The sequence below is a fragment of the Bombus vosnesenskii genome, unplaced genomic scaffold (assembly GCF_011952255.1).
Source record: "Bombus vosnesenskii isolate JDL3184/JDL3185 unplaced genomic scaffold, Bvos_JDL3184-5_v1.1 scf7180000013355, whole genome shotgun sequence".
NCBI lineage: Eukaryota > Metazoa > Arthropoda > Insecta > Hymenoptera > Apidae > Bombus > Bombus vosnesenskii.
Window position 1 is genome coordinate 1,256,491 of NW_022882990.1, and position 20,024 is coordinate 1,276,514.

At 31.8% G+C, this 20,024-nt stretch overlaps 1 protein-coding gene across 3 annotated transcripts in view; it reads left to right on the forward strand.

The window, feature by feature from the left end:
- LOC117237055 (protein cycle) overlaps nt 1-20,024 on the forward strand; it is a 95,076-nt gene that overhangs the window by 55,993 nt on the left and 19,059 nt on the right. For all 3 annotated transcript variants that reach the window (XM_033500656.1, XM_033500657.1, XM_033500655.1), the window contains exons 6-7: nt 8,223-8,315; nt 9,717-9,834. In XM_033500656.1, the coding sequence (XP_033356547.1) occupies nt 8,223-8,315; nt 9,717-9,834 (211 nt within the window). The remainder of the gene's footprint in view (nt 1-8,222; nt 8,316-9,716; nt 9,835-20,024) is intronic.

Consider the following 20,024-nt stretch of genomic DNA (forward strand, 5'->3'; position numbering starts at 1 on the left):
ATTGGCACGTCTCTGTTAGGTAAAAACGTTCATCCCGTAACCGTGGCTACGTTCGGCGACCAATTGTGTCACCTCGAGCCCAAGCCCACTGTCGCAAATCTCGGGCAAACATAATCAGATCGTATCTGAACAACTCCTTGTAAGTTCTATTATTTAAGTATAGCTATAATAAATAGTATAATAAATAGTATCGGGGGTCTTCCCAAAATTCCAAAAGAAAGGCCCGATGTCCCTTCATCTCCGACAGATATATATATAATTATATTAATAATATATAATATATACCACATATTGTTATAGTTAAGTATGACGTAAAGTTAAATTGAGTACGATTTAAAAACAACCGACAAGGTTTAGATTAAACTAGATTTTAATTCATGCTGCATTTTTATTTGAAACAATAAATCTTGTAAGATATCAATAATTCATTTTCTAGAATGATCAATGAATACTTTCAGTAGCATAGTTCAAGGTTTATGTTTAGCAGAAAAATTTTACATCGAATTATAATCTTCGCAAGTCATTTTGAAATTCTATAAACTTCTAATATTGCTCAAAACCTGCGTCAAAAGCGAAATTATATAATATTTTCTAATTGCGCTCGTCACCTAGGATATCATCAATTATTTTATAATTACCCTCAATATCTAGGAAGCTAGCAATTATTTTGTAATCGTTCGCGATATCTAAAAACTGCCAATATCGGGGAAATTGTGACAGACTCGAAATATTTTCTGATTGTTCTCAATACCTATGCATTTACCGATTACCCTCCAATTATTCTTAACGCCTAGAACATTTTTTAAACGCTTCTTTGAAATTCCATGAATCCTTAACTGAACACCATACTAAACTCAAAGTTATGAATAATTTCGAAATTATTAAACTGGGGATGTTTGTGCATTTATAGAAAATTTAAATGCACTTACAAGAGAATCATCAAAAGTGATTTCAAATAAGTGATTTCGTTACAATATTAGCGGATGAAAGAAATTTTTATGTAAATTCCATTTTCTGATCCGAATTTATAAAAATCTGAGTTTGGTTAAATCCGCAGTTTACTATTAATTATTCTTAAGACTTAAACAGTCTTCGACTATTTCTTCGTTATCCTCAATCCTCCTGCATTCTTTAAATTTTCGAACAAATCGTATTTTCCTATCATTAGAAAATTTCGTGAGTTTTGAAGGAAATAAGAAAGAATCGTTACTAATTATATAAATTCAATAATTAATAAATAATACAATTAATAACTATTAATTTCTCGTTTAAATGCTATGAAAAAAATATTCTTAAAACATGAAGTGTCCTTTTCTTGGTTAAAGCGAGAGGAAGATTGAACAATAAAACGTTCAAGGGCCGCAACAGGTTCATATCTTTATTCTAAAAAATCCTTTAGTACCTTTCTTTCGTATCTCTGAAGTTTAGTATGTACAATTTATCAAGACTTTTCTGTACATCCAGTAGATAGCTACGCCAAAATATATCACTGATTTCGTTAAAACATTTTCGACGCCAGGCAAGCTTGTGAATATCTCCCTTGATCCTCAAACGACAAAGACCGAGTCAATTTTGATTCATGTAGGATAGTTTACGTTTATTATTTCCTACGTTACATTTACATATTGTTACTTCATCAGACTATATTAAATTTAATTGTCACATAAGGGTAACAAACTTCTTAGTTCTGTTCTTCGCTTTATCGCTACAAAGTAAAATAATCAACTCTCAGTGGAATAATAATCCAGTTTCCACTGAACGAATGTTAAACTCTTATCCAATCTCCAAGCTAAATCAACTAACAAAATAAACGTCACGTAACAAGTAACATGCATATAACGGTATCGTCGTTTCGGGTGCAGAGATGCAGCTGTACAGTTGTACAGAAACTGCACAACGCGTACGTCGATCGAATACATCGCTTGCGAGTCTCGAAACTTTAAGAATGAGTCTCGTGAAACGGAACGGGCATAGTTGCTTTTCACTCTAGATTCCGTCACGCGACTGAGCACAAAGTTCGTGTCGGTGGCTGGTGAGCATTTTTCATTGTCGCGTACTAGTACGTAGATAGGTTTATCTTTTATCGGGACTTTCCTTTGCTCTATCCCGACCGGCTCGACTAAATATTCGAACGAGTGACCACACCCGGCATACCAGCTCAGATCGACACCGGCTCCATTATTATCCGCAGGAACTTTCATTGTGAATTGCTCCACGTTTATTACCGCCGTCGATACCACTAGTATCCGGTTCACGGATAAATTAACATTTCTACTGTGCGACGGACGTTAACTATAAACTCTACATCCTTGGCGGTTGAGATCTTGACGTTAAGTTTCAAGACAATAAAATCGTTCAAAAACTTTTTATCATCGTGTATTGCGTGATGATCGGACCACAGATGTTTGTGCAATATCATTTTTTTATTAATATAACACCCCAAAAAGGAAAAAGAATAAAACCTAAATAGGAAATTATTCGATCCTTTAAATAAAAAAAGTATTCTTTATAATATTTAGATGTTAACTATAAACTCTGCATCCTTGACGGTTAAGATCTAGACGTTAAGTTTCAAGACAATAAAATCGTTCAAAAACCTTTTATCATCGTGTATTGCGTGATGATCGGACCACAGATGTTTGTGCAATATCATTTTTTTATTAATATAACACCCCAAAAAGGAAAAAGTATAAAACCTAAATAGGAAATTATTCGATCCTTTAAATAAAAAAAAGTATTCTTTATAATATTTAGACGTTAATTGTAAGCTCTGCATTCTTGACGGTTAAGATCTTGACGTTAAGTTTCAAGACAATAAAATCGTTCAAAAACCTTTTATCATCATGTATTGCGTGATGATCGGACCACAGATGTTTGTGCAATATCATTTTTTTATTAATATAACACCCCAAAAAGGAAAAAGAATAAAACCTAAATAGGAAATTATTCGATCCTTTAAATAAAAAAAAGTATTCTTTATAATATTTAGACGTTAACTGTAAGCTCTGCATTCTTGACGGCTAGGGTCCAGGTACTTGCTGTTGAACGACAAATGATTTTTCATTTCCAATGATCTTAAAGACAATGAAATCGTTGGAAGATTTCTTCTTAATGTATAATGCGTGTTTGCATTCGAGCATGACAATTTGATTGCGCACGCCTGTACAATTTGATATCTTTGTGAACGTAACTGAAAAAGAATAGAAGGTAGATAGAGAGTTGTTTCGTCCTTTACATATTGCAATAAGTACTTTTTTCTTCATCAACTGTATGGTTATTAGTAACGGATATTTATTTTATTAGGATACAGCTATTGCTATATTATTATATTCTTTTGTCTGTTATTTTGGCTTCTTTAATGAATTCGAGCAAATTATAAATTTTATCGTTAGAAGAATGAAAAGTTAGAATTGTAACTGGATTACCATACATATAACATCTAAACTACAACATATGAGTTGCGGTTTTATAGGTACAGCACTAGAAAAATTTATAAAAATTGTCGCAGATACAGCGAATTTAATTTTGTTTAAACATATTAATATGAAAATACAATTTCTAGATGTACACTCTCGTTCATAAATATTAGGGTACTTACAGAAACTTAAATAAACTAAAAGAATCATTAGGAGATTATGAAAACCTTCAAGGATTATTATCTCATTTGAAATAATAGCATAATACAATGTTATAATAATAATAATTTCATAATTTGCAATAATAACAAAATTTATCTTTCTCTTTTCATTATCTCTGCCTCATCTTCGTGTCATTACTTTGACCAATTTTTATATAATTTACCTATTTAATAGGATTCAATTTAAACAATCGTAGGAATCCACATTGTATAATTATTATGATTTATTGTGCTACGGTAACTCTTCCAAATAGCTTTAATTTTTGCTACATACCTACATAGTATATTAGATCACAACTACTAACTAATTAATAATTATTTTCATGGTAACATAGATTAATTTTCATATTTTATATAGAACTAGCAGGTATTCTAATAATAATAATGAAAGGGAATGTGTATTCCCTGCCGATAGGTTTGTAGGGGATAATCAATAGACAGAATTTTCAGTTAATGGCAGAAAAATAACGTCTGATATTTAATCAGAATCGTGATCAAATATGGATTTATTGGACATCAAAGTATTAAACGGGAATTAAGTTTCTTTCATCCAGGCATTTTTGTTTATTAACGTTTTATATCAAAGAGCATCATAACATGCAATTATAGAGATACGCATCTTCAGCCCATAAACGTTACAACATCTTTCCGAGGAGTAATAGGGAATGCAACTTATCTCACGGGACATCTGCCGATTAAATTGATTGATACTGCATCATAACCATATCTGCGATGCCATTTAAGTTCTACAGAGATTTTCTTATAGTTCGGTGTTTAAACGAAACAAATTTATTTTCATTTTATTCAAAGATATTAATTGCGTAAAAAAAAAATTGCTACAAAAAATTATTACAGAAAAAAAATCATTATGCATTGTACGAATGATTCTTTTCGTCAACTCTGATATCTTTATCTTACTTTGTATGTTATTTTTATTTTTTATTGCAAATTTTTATTTTTATTGTAAATATGGTACTAAAACTCAGTTCCTGTTATTGTTTTCGAAATTAAAGTTTTAAGAAAGTTGGTAGGGAAATTTGTACAGGATTTTTTATGTTACTTTCAGTAAAAATCATTTATATGATTAATACTTAAAGACAGAAATCGTGCAAACAGCAAACGATATGTCAATGATAATTACAATGATAATGAGAATCGAATCACAATAATTATTGATCCATTTTTTCAATAATTTTTTTAATTAAATTATGGAAAAACACATCTAACCTCGATAGCACATTTTATCGTTAATCTGCTAAATTGTATACTTCATATTTGTACTATAATAGGCGAGTTATGTAATGCGTTAATATACAGGGTGATTGGTAACTGGTCGTACAAGCGGAAGGGGGTAATTCTACTCGAAAAAAGTCGAAAATATAGAATACAAATTTTTTTTATTTTTTTTTTTAATTTTTCTATCGAGACAACGATCTACAGTGAGATCCGTTATAACGAGACGCGACAAAGTGCACGCGTACCGAGCTAAAATTCAAAGTCGATTTTCTGGAAAACAAAGCCTCGAACGAAAAATTTTTATTCTATATTTTCGACTTCTTTTTTCGCGTAGAATCACCTCCTTTCCGCTTGTACCACCAGTTACCAAACACCCTGCATGTCTCGAAACGATGCCAGATATCAATCCACGATTTTTTAATAAAATGGAATAAAAGCTGGGTAATCAATTTTGATCAGATAAGCTGCCAGATGAGTAAACTCTGCGTTCAAATTTCTTTAAGTAAAGTGACATTTTTTGCGTTATTATTTATCCGGCTATTGTCACATTTAGTAACATTTATTTGAAATATTTCATTATTCTATATAATTAAGCAATTATGATGGCGAATATTCTCTGTAAAAATAAATATGTTCTGCATTCAGAATTATTTTATTAAATGTTCAGAATAACGTGACACGTTGAATATGTACAAATAGTATGAATAGACACATTACGTCATTTAATAATACCATTTGAGAAAAAATGAACGGTATGTGTGGTTAGTACAAAATTGTTTATTAGCAGATACATTAGATTACAGCAAGACTTTCATCTCTCATGACACGGTAGAATGAATTTGTTACACAACCTAATACAATCACGTTAAAATGTAATTTTAATACCAACTTAGGTCTTCCTGTGTTTAATCGCATCAAAAGCAAATAACGTTTAATTTCAACATTCGTTTCGACATTCTTCACTCCACTAGACAAACTAATATCTTGAACAATTACCTTCTACAACCATTAACGAGCAAAAATAAAACAAGGGAGACTAGGTTTAGCAAGAAACAATCGGTTGAAATTGATCAGACATCCGGTACGACGTGTACAACTTTTGCTTGTTATCCTGAAAGCCCGACGCGCATGGATCCTTATCGAATGATCGCGATAGTGCGAGAGCAGCAGCGCGTCAATGTTCGTATGCGTATCGTCAATCTCCTTGGCAGGTAAGCCAGCCAGACTAAGTGCGTTGTCGTTGCGTAATCGACATTTGCGAAGCCTGTGACGATATATCTTCGGTTCTATACAACATTCATTAACGTCCGTACGCCCCTATGTACTTAAACCAGTCCATTCGCCGTTACGAGATTTACACAATTTACATGCGATCGAATTTCACGTTTGCGATCAGGATGAGTCGCCTCGGGTATCCTGGTAATCCGTTTGGAAACACTCGTCGCTGGAACCTATTCGATTTTCAGATTGACTTTTACCATCGAGTCAAGAATGAAAGATGTTATCGTGTATTTGTTTATTTAACAAATTATTAGCCATCAAATAATGTACGTGGGATAGTAGAAGGATGAAACATTTGCAGGGAAAATCTTACAGCTATGTAAAATAGTTTTACTTTCGAATCTTGTTCCTGTAACCTTTAACAAATTTCATTGATTGATTACTAACGTTGCAACAACACGATTAACCAACATGGTCTCATGTTAGAAAAATGTTAAAACCTCCTAACTCAGGAATGTATCATTTTAAACCTTTTTCAGAGTTAGCTACTAACGAAAGATATCATTGGATATACTCATTTATTTAATCCCTTCGCATCAGATGATATCTATTTGTTCACAGAAGAATAAAGGATATTCCCAAGGAAAATTCGATAATCATGTAATTTGATTAATTTTATTTTTGAGTTTTTCCATAGAAAATGTTGTCGGTTCCTGAATTTATTTTACGGACGAGTAATGACAAGTACAGTGTCAAATTTACCACCACAGCAAACTCACCATACGGTTTTTAGTTCAAAAATGCTTCCTTTTAGTATAAATTACATACTTCTCCTTTTCAATGTGTATATATTCGCGCAATTTACATCTTAATTTCTTTGGTACAAATTTTATGTTTTAGTCGTTGATAGTGTAATTATTGGCTACTAATTCTGTAATTTAGTAGACAAGTTAGACAGTATTTACATACGTGTAAATTCTTTTTCACTATGTGTCAAGGTATTGATCAAAAAGCCATAAATAAACAGTAAATAGGTTTATTTAAATGACACTGGCGAGATTCCTTCTCAAAAGTGATTTTAAGGAATTGGAATTTATTAAAAGATTGATGGATTTTTAATAAAACAAATACCCAAGTACATGTTAATAAGCTCTAAATTATATATTGAATGAAACATTATTATTGTGTAGATAAAAGTAACATGATTTATATATCTATTTATTTATTTATTTATTTTATTCTATCTATTTTTCTTTTTTCTATTCCTATACTAGCCGATTAAATTGTTTTACTTACTTCAAGGTTTCCTTATCTTATAATTTTCAATTTTACTACTAACTACTCAGTGCATTTTCAACACTCTTAATCGAAGTTACGTTGTATAGTCGATAAACTGCGTAAAAAGAAAAAATAGTTTTTATATTTATCATAATAGAACAAAGTACAAGTAAAGTAAATATGTGTTAGAATATTTAAAAAGAGAAATAAATCTCTATTTAGATTGAATGGCGTTAATAAAAATATGAATTTATAGAAACATCTGTGCTTCGCGTATAATATAAAGAATTCGTAAGAAAATATTTCTTTATAAAATTCTGTTGATTATTATTATCAGGTGTGTAGATTTTTCTATAGCTTTATTAATATGCAAAAAAATGATATACACTTTTTACGTAAAATAGAAATATAAAGGTAAAACGTTAGAAAATATAAAAAATTTTCTAAAGTTTGAAAAAGAAACAGCAAAAAATAAAAATTTTACGTGAAAGCTAAATAATTCTCTGAACTCGTAACAATTAAAACCGATATGAGTAAAAAAAAAATATTTGTATTCTCAAAGTGTATCATCTAAACAATCTCTCCAATCTTACATTACTTTATTTTTATCCTACAAAAGAAAATTTGCTACATAATTTACAAAACGCTTCTCCATTTGTAGAGTTCATTAAAGTTAGAACAATTATCAAATTACTAATTCGTTGGTTGCTTTTTTCAAGCCCAGAAAATTGAAATAACTTCAAACAATTATCAATAACAATATCCATCGATTTCCCATGATATTCATTGCATAATCGCAATTAATATTTGATCTAGGTGACGTAATCAAAGGCGCCTTCTCTTGTTTCAGGCTGCGGAGGGTTTTGTCTTCGTGGTGGGCTGTGATCGTGGAAGAATTCTTTATGTATCCGAGTCTGTTTTGCAGACACTCAATTATTCTCAGGTATCCAGTCTCTGTTTCTTTCGATGCACTGGTAATAAAACACGAGTAATAAAATAAATTTCTTCGAGCGTTATATTTAAAACAGAAATAGTATACCTAGTAATAAAATAAATCTATTCTCTGTGATCTGTAAATTGTTCAATGTAATACTGTCCGTAACGTATATGATGTCTAGCATATATGTTCTTTCATTATTCGCGACAATTAGAAAGAACTTACAATTGTAATTTTATCCACATTATTTTTCTTATAAAAATTAAATTCCTGAGCGGCTCCAAATCCCTACTGGCCCACCAGGAATTTTTCCAAACTATCTATATTCTATAACAAGGCTATCTTTATTTAAAATACGTTTCCAACAAATTTCACAGTGAAGTTGACGTATTTGAAAAGTTAATTAAAATTCAGAACACAGATAGGATTGATGATACTAAGAATGTTGGAAAATTACTTTCAAAGCAACATAGGAATTACTTTAAAAGTAAACCAAGGAACTCAGAAAATGTTAACTTAATCTACAGATTGAAATAACATGATTGCAGAAATATAATCTCTTTCTTCTCATTTATTTATTTTCGTAAAATATTTACATTTATACACATAATGCTATAAAATGACTATTATTACTTCATATTTATATTATAAATATATACAGGGTGGTTGGTAACTGGTGGTACAAGCGAAAAGGGGATGATTCTACGCGAAAAAAGAAGTCGAAAATATAGAATAAAAATTTTTTTTTTAATTTTTCCATCGAGACAACGATCTACAGTGAGATCCCTTATAACGAGACATGATAAAGTGCACGCGTACCGAGCGGAAATTCAAAGTCGATTTTCTCGAAAACAAAGCCCCAAACGAAAAATTTTTATTCTATATTTTCGACTTCTTTTTTCACGTAGAATCACCCCCTTTCCGCTTGTACCGCTAGTTACCAACCACCCTGTATATAATAAGTATATAATAAGTTATACTATATTGCGCAACTACAGTGTACGAAATGTACCATGTACATGTCGGGTAACATTGAAAGTAAATAGAAAAAAGTCTAGAGGCCTGCTAAATTTAAGATCTCACTGAACTTTTTAAAAACGTATCAAAATAAATGATTTTTCCTTATTACATTATTTTATTATACAAATGCTTGTAAAATTTGATTGAAAAATATTATGTAGAAAAATTGTTTGCGTTTGTACATGTACAAGATGTAATACCTTTTTTATATAGATAGTCCTTTTATAGGATGTACAAACAGTTTTGTGAATGATTATATGTCCACAGTTTCCTAAACAAAATCAATTGGGGATGAAACAATTAGTAAAATTTATAGTTTGATAGCATGAAAATTTTAAATATAGAAAGATTGTATATTATAGAAATGAATTTTTTATGTCTGCACAGGGTGACCTGTTGGGTCAAAGTTGGTTCGATATCCTGCATCCAAAAGATGTTGCCAAGGTAAAGGAGCAGTTGTCCTCTTCGGATCTTAGTCCACGCGAACGATTAATAGATGCCAAAAGTACGTACCAATGTAACACGATTTGTCTGTGTCCACGTGTTAACACGCGTTGACTGTTAAATAATCTCTTGACTTTATTTTAAGATCCTCCGTATTTATATGTAGTAAAAATTACTTATTATAACTTGTATCATATATTTGAAAAGTATTTTCTCACGTAGAATTTGGATAATTTAATCGAGAGAAATTTACAATAGTGATATAAATTAATAACACATATTTTCTTAACCTGCCAGTATTTAAAAATACAAAGTTTCTTAAGATAATAGTGTGCCGTTTAGTAATGTTAAAAGGTAAAAATTATTGGGTAGAATAATCCAAGAGATGCTGTTAGTATCTTTATTGTAAGAGCAATTTAATAATACCTTGCTTGATGCGTTTATAATTTTATGATAGGTTTAACAGCTTAATCATACACTTCTTTTAAACGCTCCTTCTGGTTTAATGTTTCCAATAAATTGGTAGATCACGACTTCTAACACGCTTGCTATTATTTATAACGATCCATTGTTGCAATTCTCCATAAACAAAAGTACAAAAGTTGAAATGATCTTATTATTATCAGTAATATCTCTCTTAAATTTTATTAAGCTTTTGCCGAGTTTTGATCGAAGTAGCAACTGCCTGAAATGCGTTTTTAAATCTTCCATTTATAACGTTTACAATCTGCAATCGATGATCAACACCACTTATTCTGCTATAGAACAATTACCAATTCGACGAACTCAATTTACACATTTTTATCGTGGTCATTAAATTCATGAAAAAGAAGCTGAAAGTGTATACAATCTATTTCAAACAATTCATTGTTGAAAAACCAAAATATTTTAAAAGAATATCGTGGAGCTCAGCAATAAATGGCAAAAATACATTATTCGATAAAATGTTAATTTTAGGAAAATATCATTGATATGAGCTGCTTAAAAGTCTGCTGATCCGTTCGATAAATTATAGAATACAGGAAACTAACGACGTAACAAACATTATCTTTTGAAATAGAATCTTAGTTGCCAATGTTTCTGTAAATATGCAAAACTGGAGAAGATAAACGCACATATAAAAATATAGTATTATATTGGCATTGGCATTTATTGCACCATCCGTACATTTCAATGTTTTCGGATAATACATCAAATACAAAAATATATAAAATACGTAGAAGATAGGACAAATTTATTCAAACTTCACTGCTTTGTTAGCGTTTGTAAAAATGCAAATTTACATAAATATTTTCGGTCTATTAATTCATACATTCATGTTATACATAACAAATAGTATATTTTTATTATTCATATACTTGTCGGGTTATGATTAGAATTTTGGGTGCGTAACAACTCTTCACATGAATTAGCCATTGTTTCACAAAGCCGAGATTATATTTACACGTATATACAAGACTACAAAGCTTAGCAAATAATAAATCTAATGAATAATAAGTTTAACAAATAATAAGTCCACTGAATAATAAGTTTGACGAATAATAACGTTAGCGAATAATAAATTGTACGAATAATAAGTTTAACAAATAATAAGTCTAATGAATAATAAGTTTAACGAATAGTACGTTTAATGAATAGTATGATTTACGAATAATAAGTTTAATGAACGCTATTAACAATGTTTTGGGTTCAAACGAATCCACGGTCAACAGGATAACTCTTCACTAAGCGTAAACTAATCTTAGGCACAGAAATACGACTGTTGAAAATGCTCGATGTGTCACTCTCCAAGGCACTCGCACGAATGCCAGCCTCGTGGAGATTTTTCTCCCTGTACGATTGCATTTGTTTTCTATACTCGTTTGGAAGCATCGAGGAGGTTCCAAACGCCCGTTGCTAGGCAGCCTCTGCCTGGAATTTGATACGCACTCGTTGGAAGCATCGAGAAAGTTCCAAACGCCGTTGCTAGGCAGATTCTGCCTGGAGTTTGATTATTAATACAATATATGTCCCATTGTATCGGCACCTCCGAGGCAACATCACACGTGGCTAGGCCCGCTCCCGAGGCCGCATGCCGCCACAACCACATTTTTCGGAAAACCCGTACAACCACTCCAGACCTCCGTTAGGCAAAACGTCTATCCCGTAACCAATTGTCACCTTGGGCCCAATCTCGCTATCACAAATCTCGAACAATTACAGCTATGATAAAATCTAGGCTAGAGTACTAGAGGATGTTCCCAAAATATCCAAGGAAAGGCCTCGGCTTTCCTTTCATTTCCGACATACTCATATGATTAATATAGTAGATTTCTTTTTATTAGAACGAAATCTTACTTAGTATCCATAAATGAACTCCTGATGATTAGATCAAATTATTTGAACGTAAACTCCTATCATAAACGAAAGATCATACGTAATGGTGAGAATCAATGAACTACTATTATCTACACTGCTTATGCCCCGATTAATTCAGATAAATGAAGTTCTTCTATAGTAAAATTGACAAATGTACAAAAAGTCTAATTGGTCAATTTGGTCTGTATGAGACTCACATTGCTTACAGGTTTTCCTTAAATCGCTACAAAACTTCCGATCAACTCAATATATTACTCAGAAACATTTTAGAGAAATAAGAAGCTTCCGATCAACTCGATATATTACTCAGAAACATTTCAGAGAAACAAGAAGCACGTTAAAGGCGAGAAGGTAATGCTCCTTCAAAAATATCACAATCCTGACGAAATGACTTTTATCAGTCAGCTACATGCGTCGACTTTCCCTTCACGAATCCATTAATTATGACACCTTTCGACATTCCGTCGGTCGGTTCCAGGACCGTTAAGTACTTGTTGCTCGTCAATGCGAGTTACATTCTGATAAATGTCAGTCGTTCGGCAGCATCTGCCTGTCGATAAACATCTTCGAATTAGCGCCGCGAGATAAGCGGCTTGCGAAAGAAACTCGTTTAAAGGAGAGAAAAGCGGTACTGCTTATACGCGGCCAGGATCTCGAGGATGTTACGTGCTGGTACGATTTACGCGCGGAGGACTTCGAGACGAGGTCTCACGGTCGTTAATCATCGATGCTTGTTGCAAAGGAATTAATAAACCGGGGACCGAGCTAGAAAATGGTCGGCATCGCGCATTCGCTGACACTTTTGATGGCTAATTGATCAAGTGTCGAAGCGTCATTATAACGGTAACACCGTAAGAATGCCGGTAATTGCAAGATCTGTATGCAAATGACACGCGAGTATCTGCCATCCATTGCGTTTCGAATAAAAATTCGAATAAAGTAATTGGTCGAAATGATGTATATACATATGTGTACGTGTGACTTGGTTTTGCAATATTCTTGCTTATAGTAACTTGGCTTTATTATTGAAGAATAAAATAACGTAAGAAATTTATACAAAGCCGAATACTGAAAATTCTAAGTTTGTAACATTTTAATTTATGAGAAAATTCTGTAATCGTATTTATTAAATTCCTTCATAATAAACATAAGATAACAAAAATGGAATTCATGAGATCAAACATAGTAAATCAAATTAACGATAAGATCAAATTTCTTCTTCTTTCGATTTCGGTCCATGAACTGCGTAAATTCTCAAAAATTCCCTACACCCTCATCAAATTCCTCGTATTCATAGTCAATCGTTAGTCCACTCATCGCATCTTATATACTACCTCATATGCAATTGTCATTTATATATTTCTTGTTATATGTATAAATACTATATATTTCCCCTCATGTTTCTCGTAACAGTATGTGTAGGTAAGCAAAAGTGATTTTCATTGTTATTTCGCTTAGATTCTTTTGCTTTAATTTTTCTATTCATCAACTTTTGTCTTTTACTGTTATTGCTAGAGAATTATACAGTAATTTATGAACAATGGAGTTCTAAAGAAAATCTTTTACATGCCCCTTTTGCCCTGTATAATTGTGTCGCAGAGTACGTGAACATAATCTCCTTACAACTTACATACTTACATGCTTACAACTAAATACCAAGACGGAAATGAGCGGTATCAACTTTTTCAATATAATATAAATAGAGTGCGTTAATATACACTCTCCGCCAAAAAGATAGCCCAGGTGTGCTATCTTTAATTTCTCAATGACGCGTGTAAAGTTTTTCGTCTGTAACATACAATATCAAAATATTATGAGCTCAGGATACGCGGCTTACTGGAAATAAGTCACAATGTCGTAGATGTTTGTATACAACAAAGAAAAACTGTTCCATACTGTAGTATCGTAAACTATTATAATTACTTTATTTACAATAAATGGATTAAACGGATATTGATTAAACAGTAAACGATGGTTATTTAACATGAACTAATCACGACAACATATTATAATTAAGACAACCAGATAATTAATTAGTAACTCTCGTCACCAGGGATTCAACTCTCTCTCAAAAACGCTAGCAACACTATCTCGACAACGTCATTCGCACTCTCTGGCTTCTCAACTCGTACTGCTGTTAATTCGTTTATGTCCCTTCTCAACCCCTTATCTTTTGTCTTAGCCTCATATCTTTTGTCCCATCACGCACATGCTCAGCAACCGCTTGTTTATAATTCGAGCGACACTCTCCAGGCCCCTCGTCAACGATACTACAATACTAAGGTCGAAATGATAGCACACTCTGTAAATGTGTTTAGAAATTGCTCAGTAGTTCGTAATCTGTCAGCGAGTGAAGATTACAGTACAATATTACATAAATTTGTAACTATGGGACGCGGAACAAGATTAAGCGAGTCTGAAAAAAAGCAAATTCGTGAGCTAAAACAGCAACAGTTATCAGTAGCAAAAATATCGAAAGTGATAAGAAGAAGTCGTAAAGTAATACACAATTTCTTAAAAAATGTTAAAGATTATGGCAAAAAGAAAAGTACTGGTCGGCCGTCATCGCTATCCGATCGTGATAAGCGAGCAATTTTGCGTGTAGCTTCCAACTCGCAGTTAACAACGAAGCAAATAATGGAGAAATCTAATGTTAGTGCCAGTGTTTCAAGTGTTCGTCGAATTCTACTATCCTGCAAAAATATTGAGAGGCTAAAATTGAAAAAGAAACCTTCGTTAACAACGAAACACAAAGTAGAACGTTTACGCTTTGCAAAAGAAAGAGTGCATTGGAAAAAGAAATGGAGAAAGGTACTGTTTTCAGACGAAAAAAGATTAAACTTGAATGGTCCTGATGGACTGTAATATTATTTTCATGACATAAGAAAAGAGACAATGTCAGCAATTCGACGACAAATAGGAGGAGGCAGCGTGATGGTTTGGACCGGCATCGGTTACTTCGGCAAGACAAGTATCAAGTTTATCGATGGGAGAATGAATAGTGTCCGATACATAAATTTAATCAAAGAACAACTAAATAATCATGCAGAACGCATTTCTGGACCTGATTACATCTTTCAACGAGATAATGCATCTGTACACACATCAAGATTGGTACAATCATATTTTAATGAAAATAATATATCTATTTTGCCGTGGCCTGCACGCTCCACGGACCTTAATATTATTGAAAATTGCTGGGCAGAACTTGTTCACGGCGTTATACGCGAATGGAAAGCAGTATCAACACGTGCAAGAATTAAAAAAATGCAATTGTACGCGAATGGGATACGTTAAGTCAAAATTATATCCAGAAACTATATAAATCGATACCAAATCCTACAATAGAAGTAATAGAAAATAAAGGGGGATGTACCCATTATTAAACAAGTATATATGTTTGATAAGTAATTATTGTTAGTTACAATTTATGTTGATTATTATTTTCTTATTGTACATGTGCTATCACTTCGTTCTTAAAATAAAACGATTCTTTTTTGTTACACACTAAACCTCATAATATTTATAATTATTTTCTACGAACCGCATATTCTGAGCTCATAATGTTTTGATATTATATGTTACAAACGAAAAACTTTACACGCGTCATTGAGAAATTAAAGATAGCACACCTGGGCTATCTTTTTCACGAAGAGTTTAACTTACCTATTGATTGATATAATATCTACACTTTCGGGAACCATAGAAAATAAGATCAGTACATTCGAAAACGCAAAAAACTTGATAATTTACTACAGTTTACGTACGTTTACTACAATTACGTGTTTTGTAATTTTCTGTAGGCAATACTTCGATATGCTGCAAAGTAATTGCAAAATGATCGCTAGTTGTTTTGAATTAGTCATGAAGATGAGCATGACATTCAGTTCCAATTTATCAATTAAACTTCATAAATGTAGGAAAATGGCATAGTACTAGTAGATTTGGTAACGGTATGATTGTTATAATAACGTTTGATGCTCCGTTAATCTATGTTTACGCAATCACTATTCGTCACTAACTAACTTCCTTACAACGGTTCTTTTTTAAATACGCTGATAACACTCCATGACAACGCTGATGTCACGTAAACTTAACGCTTAGATGATAAAAACAAGAAGGTTGAACCGTAACACAACTATTAACTTTCTTTTTATCAAACTTTGTTATGAATTCAGTAATTACAATTGAACATACACTGAATTGACACGTATAAATCACAGTTCACTCCAACAACTTTATATAGAACCTAGTTACACTGATGCGTATGTGTAAATTAAGTACGCGACTGGTCTAAGGGTAGAAATTCGGTAAAAAGATTTTGACTATTTTAAAGATAGAGAATAAGTAAAGTTTAGTGACGATGTTGTGGCGGAGGGAAACTAGTGATGGGTGTGTCTAAGGACACGAAATGAGCTGATTCGTTAAGGACAATTTTGGCTAGGAAAGTGAGTTGATTGAGTAATAAGAAGTTTGGTGTACTAGGAAGGGTCTTAGTCGCCCTCGAGAGAAAGTTGCTAACAGAAGATACCGAACGTGAGAAAAACCAAATTTCCCGTATCTTCCCGTGGTAAACAGCAAATGTGAAGGACACTTGAAATAAAAGATCCTTGTTTGGTCTGAAGGACCTTAACCCCTTAACCTACGATTTACGTTTGAGAATGTTGGGCCGAAAACGTAAACAAGCTATTATATATTATATTATATATTATATTTGGTCCGATCATCTACTACGGGCTATGCCCGTAATATTTACGTTTGCCTCGATCATTGTACTACGGGCTATGCCCATAGTTGTATGCCCAGATTTATGGTGAGTCCCTGAGACTATTGAGAGTACCCAGTAAGGTGTGTGGCCTGGTCTCTGATGTGGATTGATGTCACACTGACAACACACATCCGATATCTCCCAGGCAATCTGTCCACGATACAACACTACATTCCTATATGAATTTTCATTAAAAAAATTCAAATGTGTATTTTGTACGTAAATTATTTTCCAAGCTTGGAAAAGATTAAAAATTGGATGAAGATAGAGTATTTAGTAAATAATAGTATAAGTAAATATCTCAATGATTCTAAATATCACAAAAAACAGGCTAAATTGTAGTAACTTTCATCGTGTGAGAAAAAAGTTAATTAACAATAGATTTCTTTATAAGACAATTATGTTGTCTATTCCTCTTTTTTGTTATAATTACATAATGCATTGATAATTAGGCAATGCTTATTAATACTATCTGTTCGTTTGCCGAATAAGAGTTTAAAATAGAATATGACTCTCGCAATCTCATTAAAAATGGATAAAGATAGTTAACCTTATTCAGTACAATGTTGTTTAGACATTTAAAGATGAGACTTCCTTCGTCTGTTCCAATTAATTATTTTGATACTGTCCAGCAAATTTTTCTCGATTAATATATTTTCGATTCTGATAATCTTCATTTCAATATATTCACCCACGAATATTTTCATACACGAAAATTCATATTCAGTTCACAAAAATTTGTTATTCAACCTAATAATGAAATGTTAGAAAATACCGAGTCTCGTCGGTTTTTAACAAAAGTGAAGTATATAAATTTCTAATAACGTACAATCATATGAAACTTCTGGTTTAACAGCGAATGCATAAATATTGTACATAAAATAACGATATAAAATTCTAGAAGGCATGTAAAAGAAGTGTCTGTTCGTCATAACATTTATTGTGTGCGTCGTAACATTTGTATGTGTTTGTGACAATAATTTTATATAATGGAGCTTAGGTATAGGTAATAATAGAGAGTTAAATAATTAATTTGAAATTTTAGAACTTTTCGTAGTCTCTATATTCTATGTAAGCTTTTGCCTGTTGTTTAGATTAAAGATCATTTAGTCTGGTGATTATGTAAATTATTCAAATAGATTATTTCAACGAATGTGTAAGGGTAATTATTGAAACTAATCAAATATAATGTACATAATTATTACCATGTACATTACACATATTTAGAGGAAAAGTAAACATAAATAGTAAAGTAGAGGAAACATAAATGTCGAAAGTATTTGCTCGTCAACTAGTCGAATTATTGTATTTATTTTATAAATATAGGAAGAACAATGTTCTTTAAAAGCCTTTGATTATAATTGTAAATTGTAAAATAAATGTCGAAAGTATTTGCTCATCAACTAGTCGAATTATTGTATTTATTTTGTAAATATAGGAAGAACAATGTTCTTTAAAAGTCTTTGATTATAATTGTAAATTGTAAAATAAATGTCGAAAGTATTTGCTCATCAACTAGTCGAATTATTGTACTTATTTTGTAAATATAGGAAGAACAATGTTCTTTAAAAGTCTTTGATTATAATTGTAAATTGTAAAATAAATGTCGAAAGTATTTGCTCATCAACTAGTCGAATTATTGTACTTATTTTGTAAATATAGGAAGAACAATGTTCTTTAAAAGTCTTTGATTATAATTGTAAATTCAAATGTAGCTAATGTTAAAAAATCAGAACTAGAACTTTCAACACAGTTTACTTAATTCGCTGTTTTCTCTTATGGATCCTTTTTTCAAAAAGCTCTTCTGTTATCCTCTCTGTTATAATTTACATTTATAATGAACTAGAATCGTGAATCAGATTAGACAAGACGAGGCAAACTATTTTTTTTTAACTATTTTTACAATATTTTCATGTCGCAATCAAACTTATTAACTAGAAGTACCTACTTTGTATAGTTTTATAAAATTCAAAGTAAAAAAATTTTAAAGTAACCAGTTGCGTATTAAAAATTTTTAAATTGTCTCGTGAACGAAAGAAAATAAATAAATTGTTTTCAAATTGTAGAACAACATTCTTAAGAAAGGCAATTAGCTGGTTGGAGTATAACACCGTTACGGTTTAACAAGAGATTAATTTCATAACTATGATGCATGCGATGTATAATATTATGGAAAGCGACGAATACGACTTGACTAAGGAAAAGATTGTATACAACGCGTTAACTACATAATACTCAAGCACGAGCGTCAACAATATAGACATTTAGACAGTCATGATGCTTTTATGACTGTGAATTCTAGACTATATTATATGTTATTGCGTATTGTATCGGCAAAAGCTTTTCTGCTTCTGTATGGATATTATCAACTTTATAAAAGTTTTCATTTAAATATATATAGAGGTTTATGTGTAGAGGATGGTTGGTCGGTGAGGTTTAATGACGAGATAGTTCGTTGTTGAAACCGTCGAGTATATTTCAAATAATTAAATAAATTAATATACAGACAATATTCGCTGAGACGCTCGTACTAACGGATTCGCTAAGACAGTGTATAAGTCGCGAAATAAGATCACCAATGACTCGTTAATTAGATCGCTGATAATTCGTTGATAACTAAACTCTTTTCGGTTGCGTCCGTTTATTTATGCTGGTCGGGGCAAAGCCGGAAAATTCGAATTCGCCTTCGTTCGACGGTTGCACGTAGCGGCGACGTTGTTTTGCCCGAAGTTTATTATTACATTATATGTATCCTAATGATATTGATACTGCGAGGCAAAACAACAACATGATTTGAATTGTCCTCCAGCTCGTGTACCGCCACATATGTATACCTGTATGTGATAGATGGACATTTATTTAATAATAAATTTCAATATCAGAATTTTTAATCAGATTCGAATCAAACTCAAGAATGAAGTTACAATATAGTATAAATTTAAAAAGTTTAGAAATTTTACAAGTGTTCTAATAATAAAAAGAAATATTTCTATATAAAACTAGATACGTCATTTAAAAAGCAATGTATATGTATTTTTTGAAAAAAATTATTATTTGAAACATAGCAATGGTGTGCCAGTATAATGTCTTCGCATCATGTCATTCATCACATGTCATTTTTATAA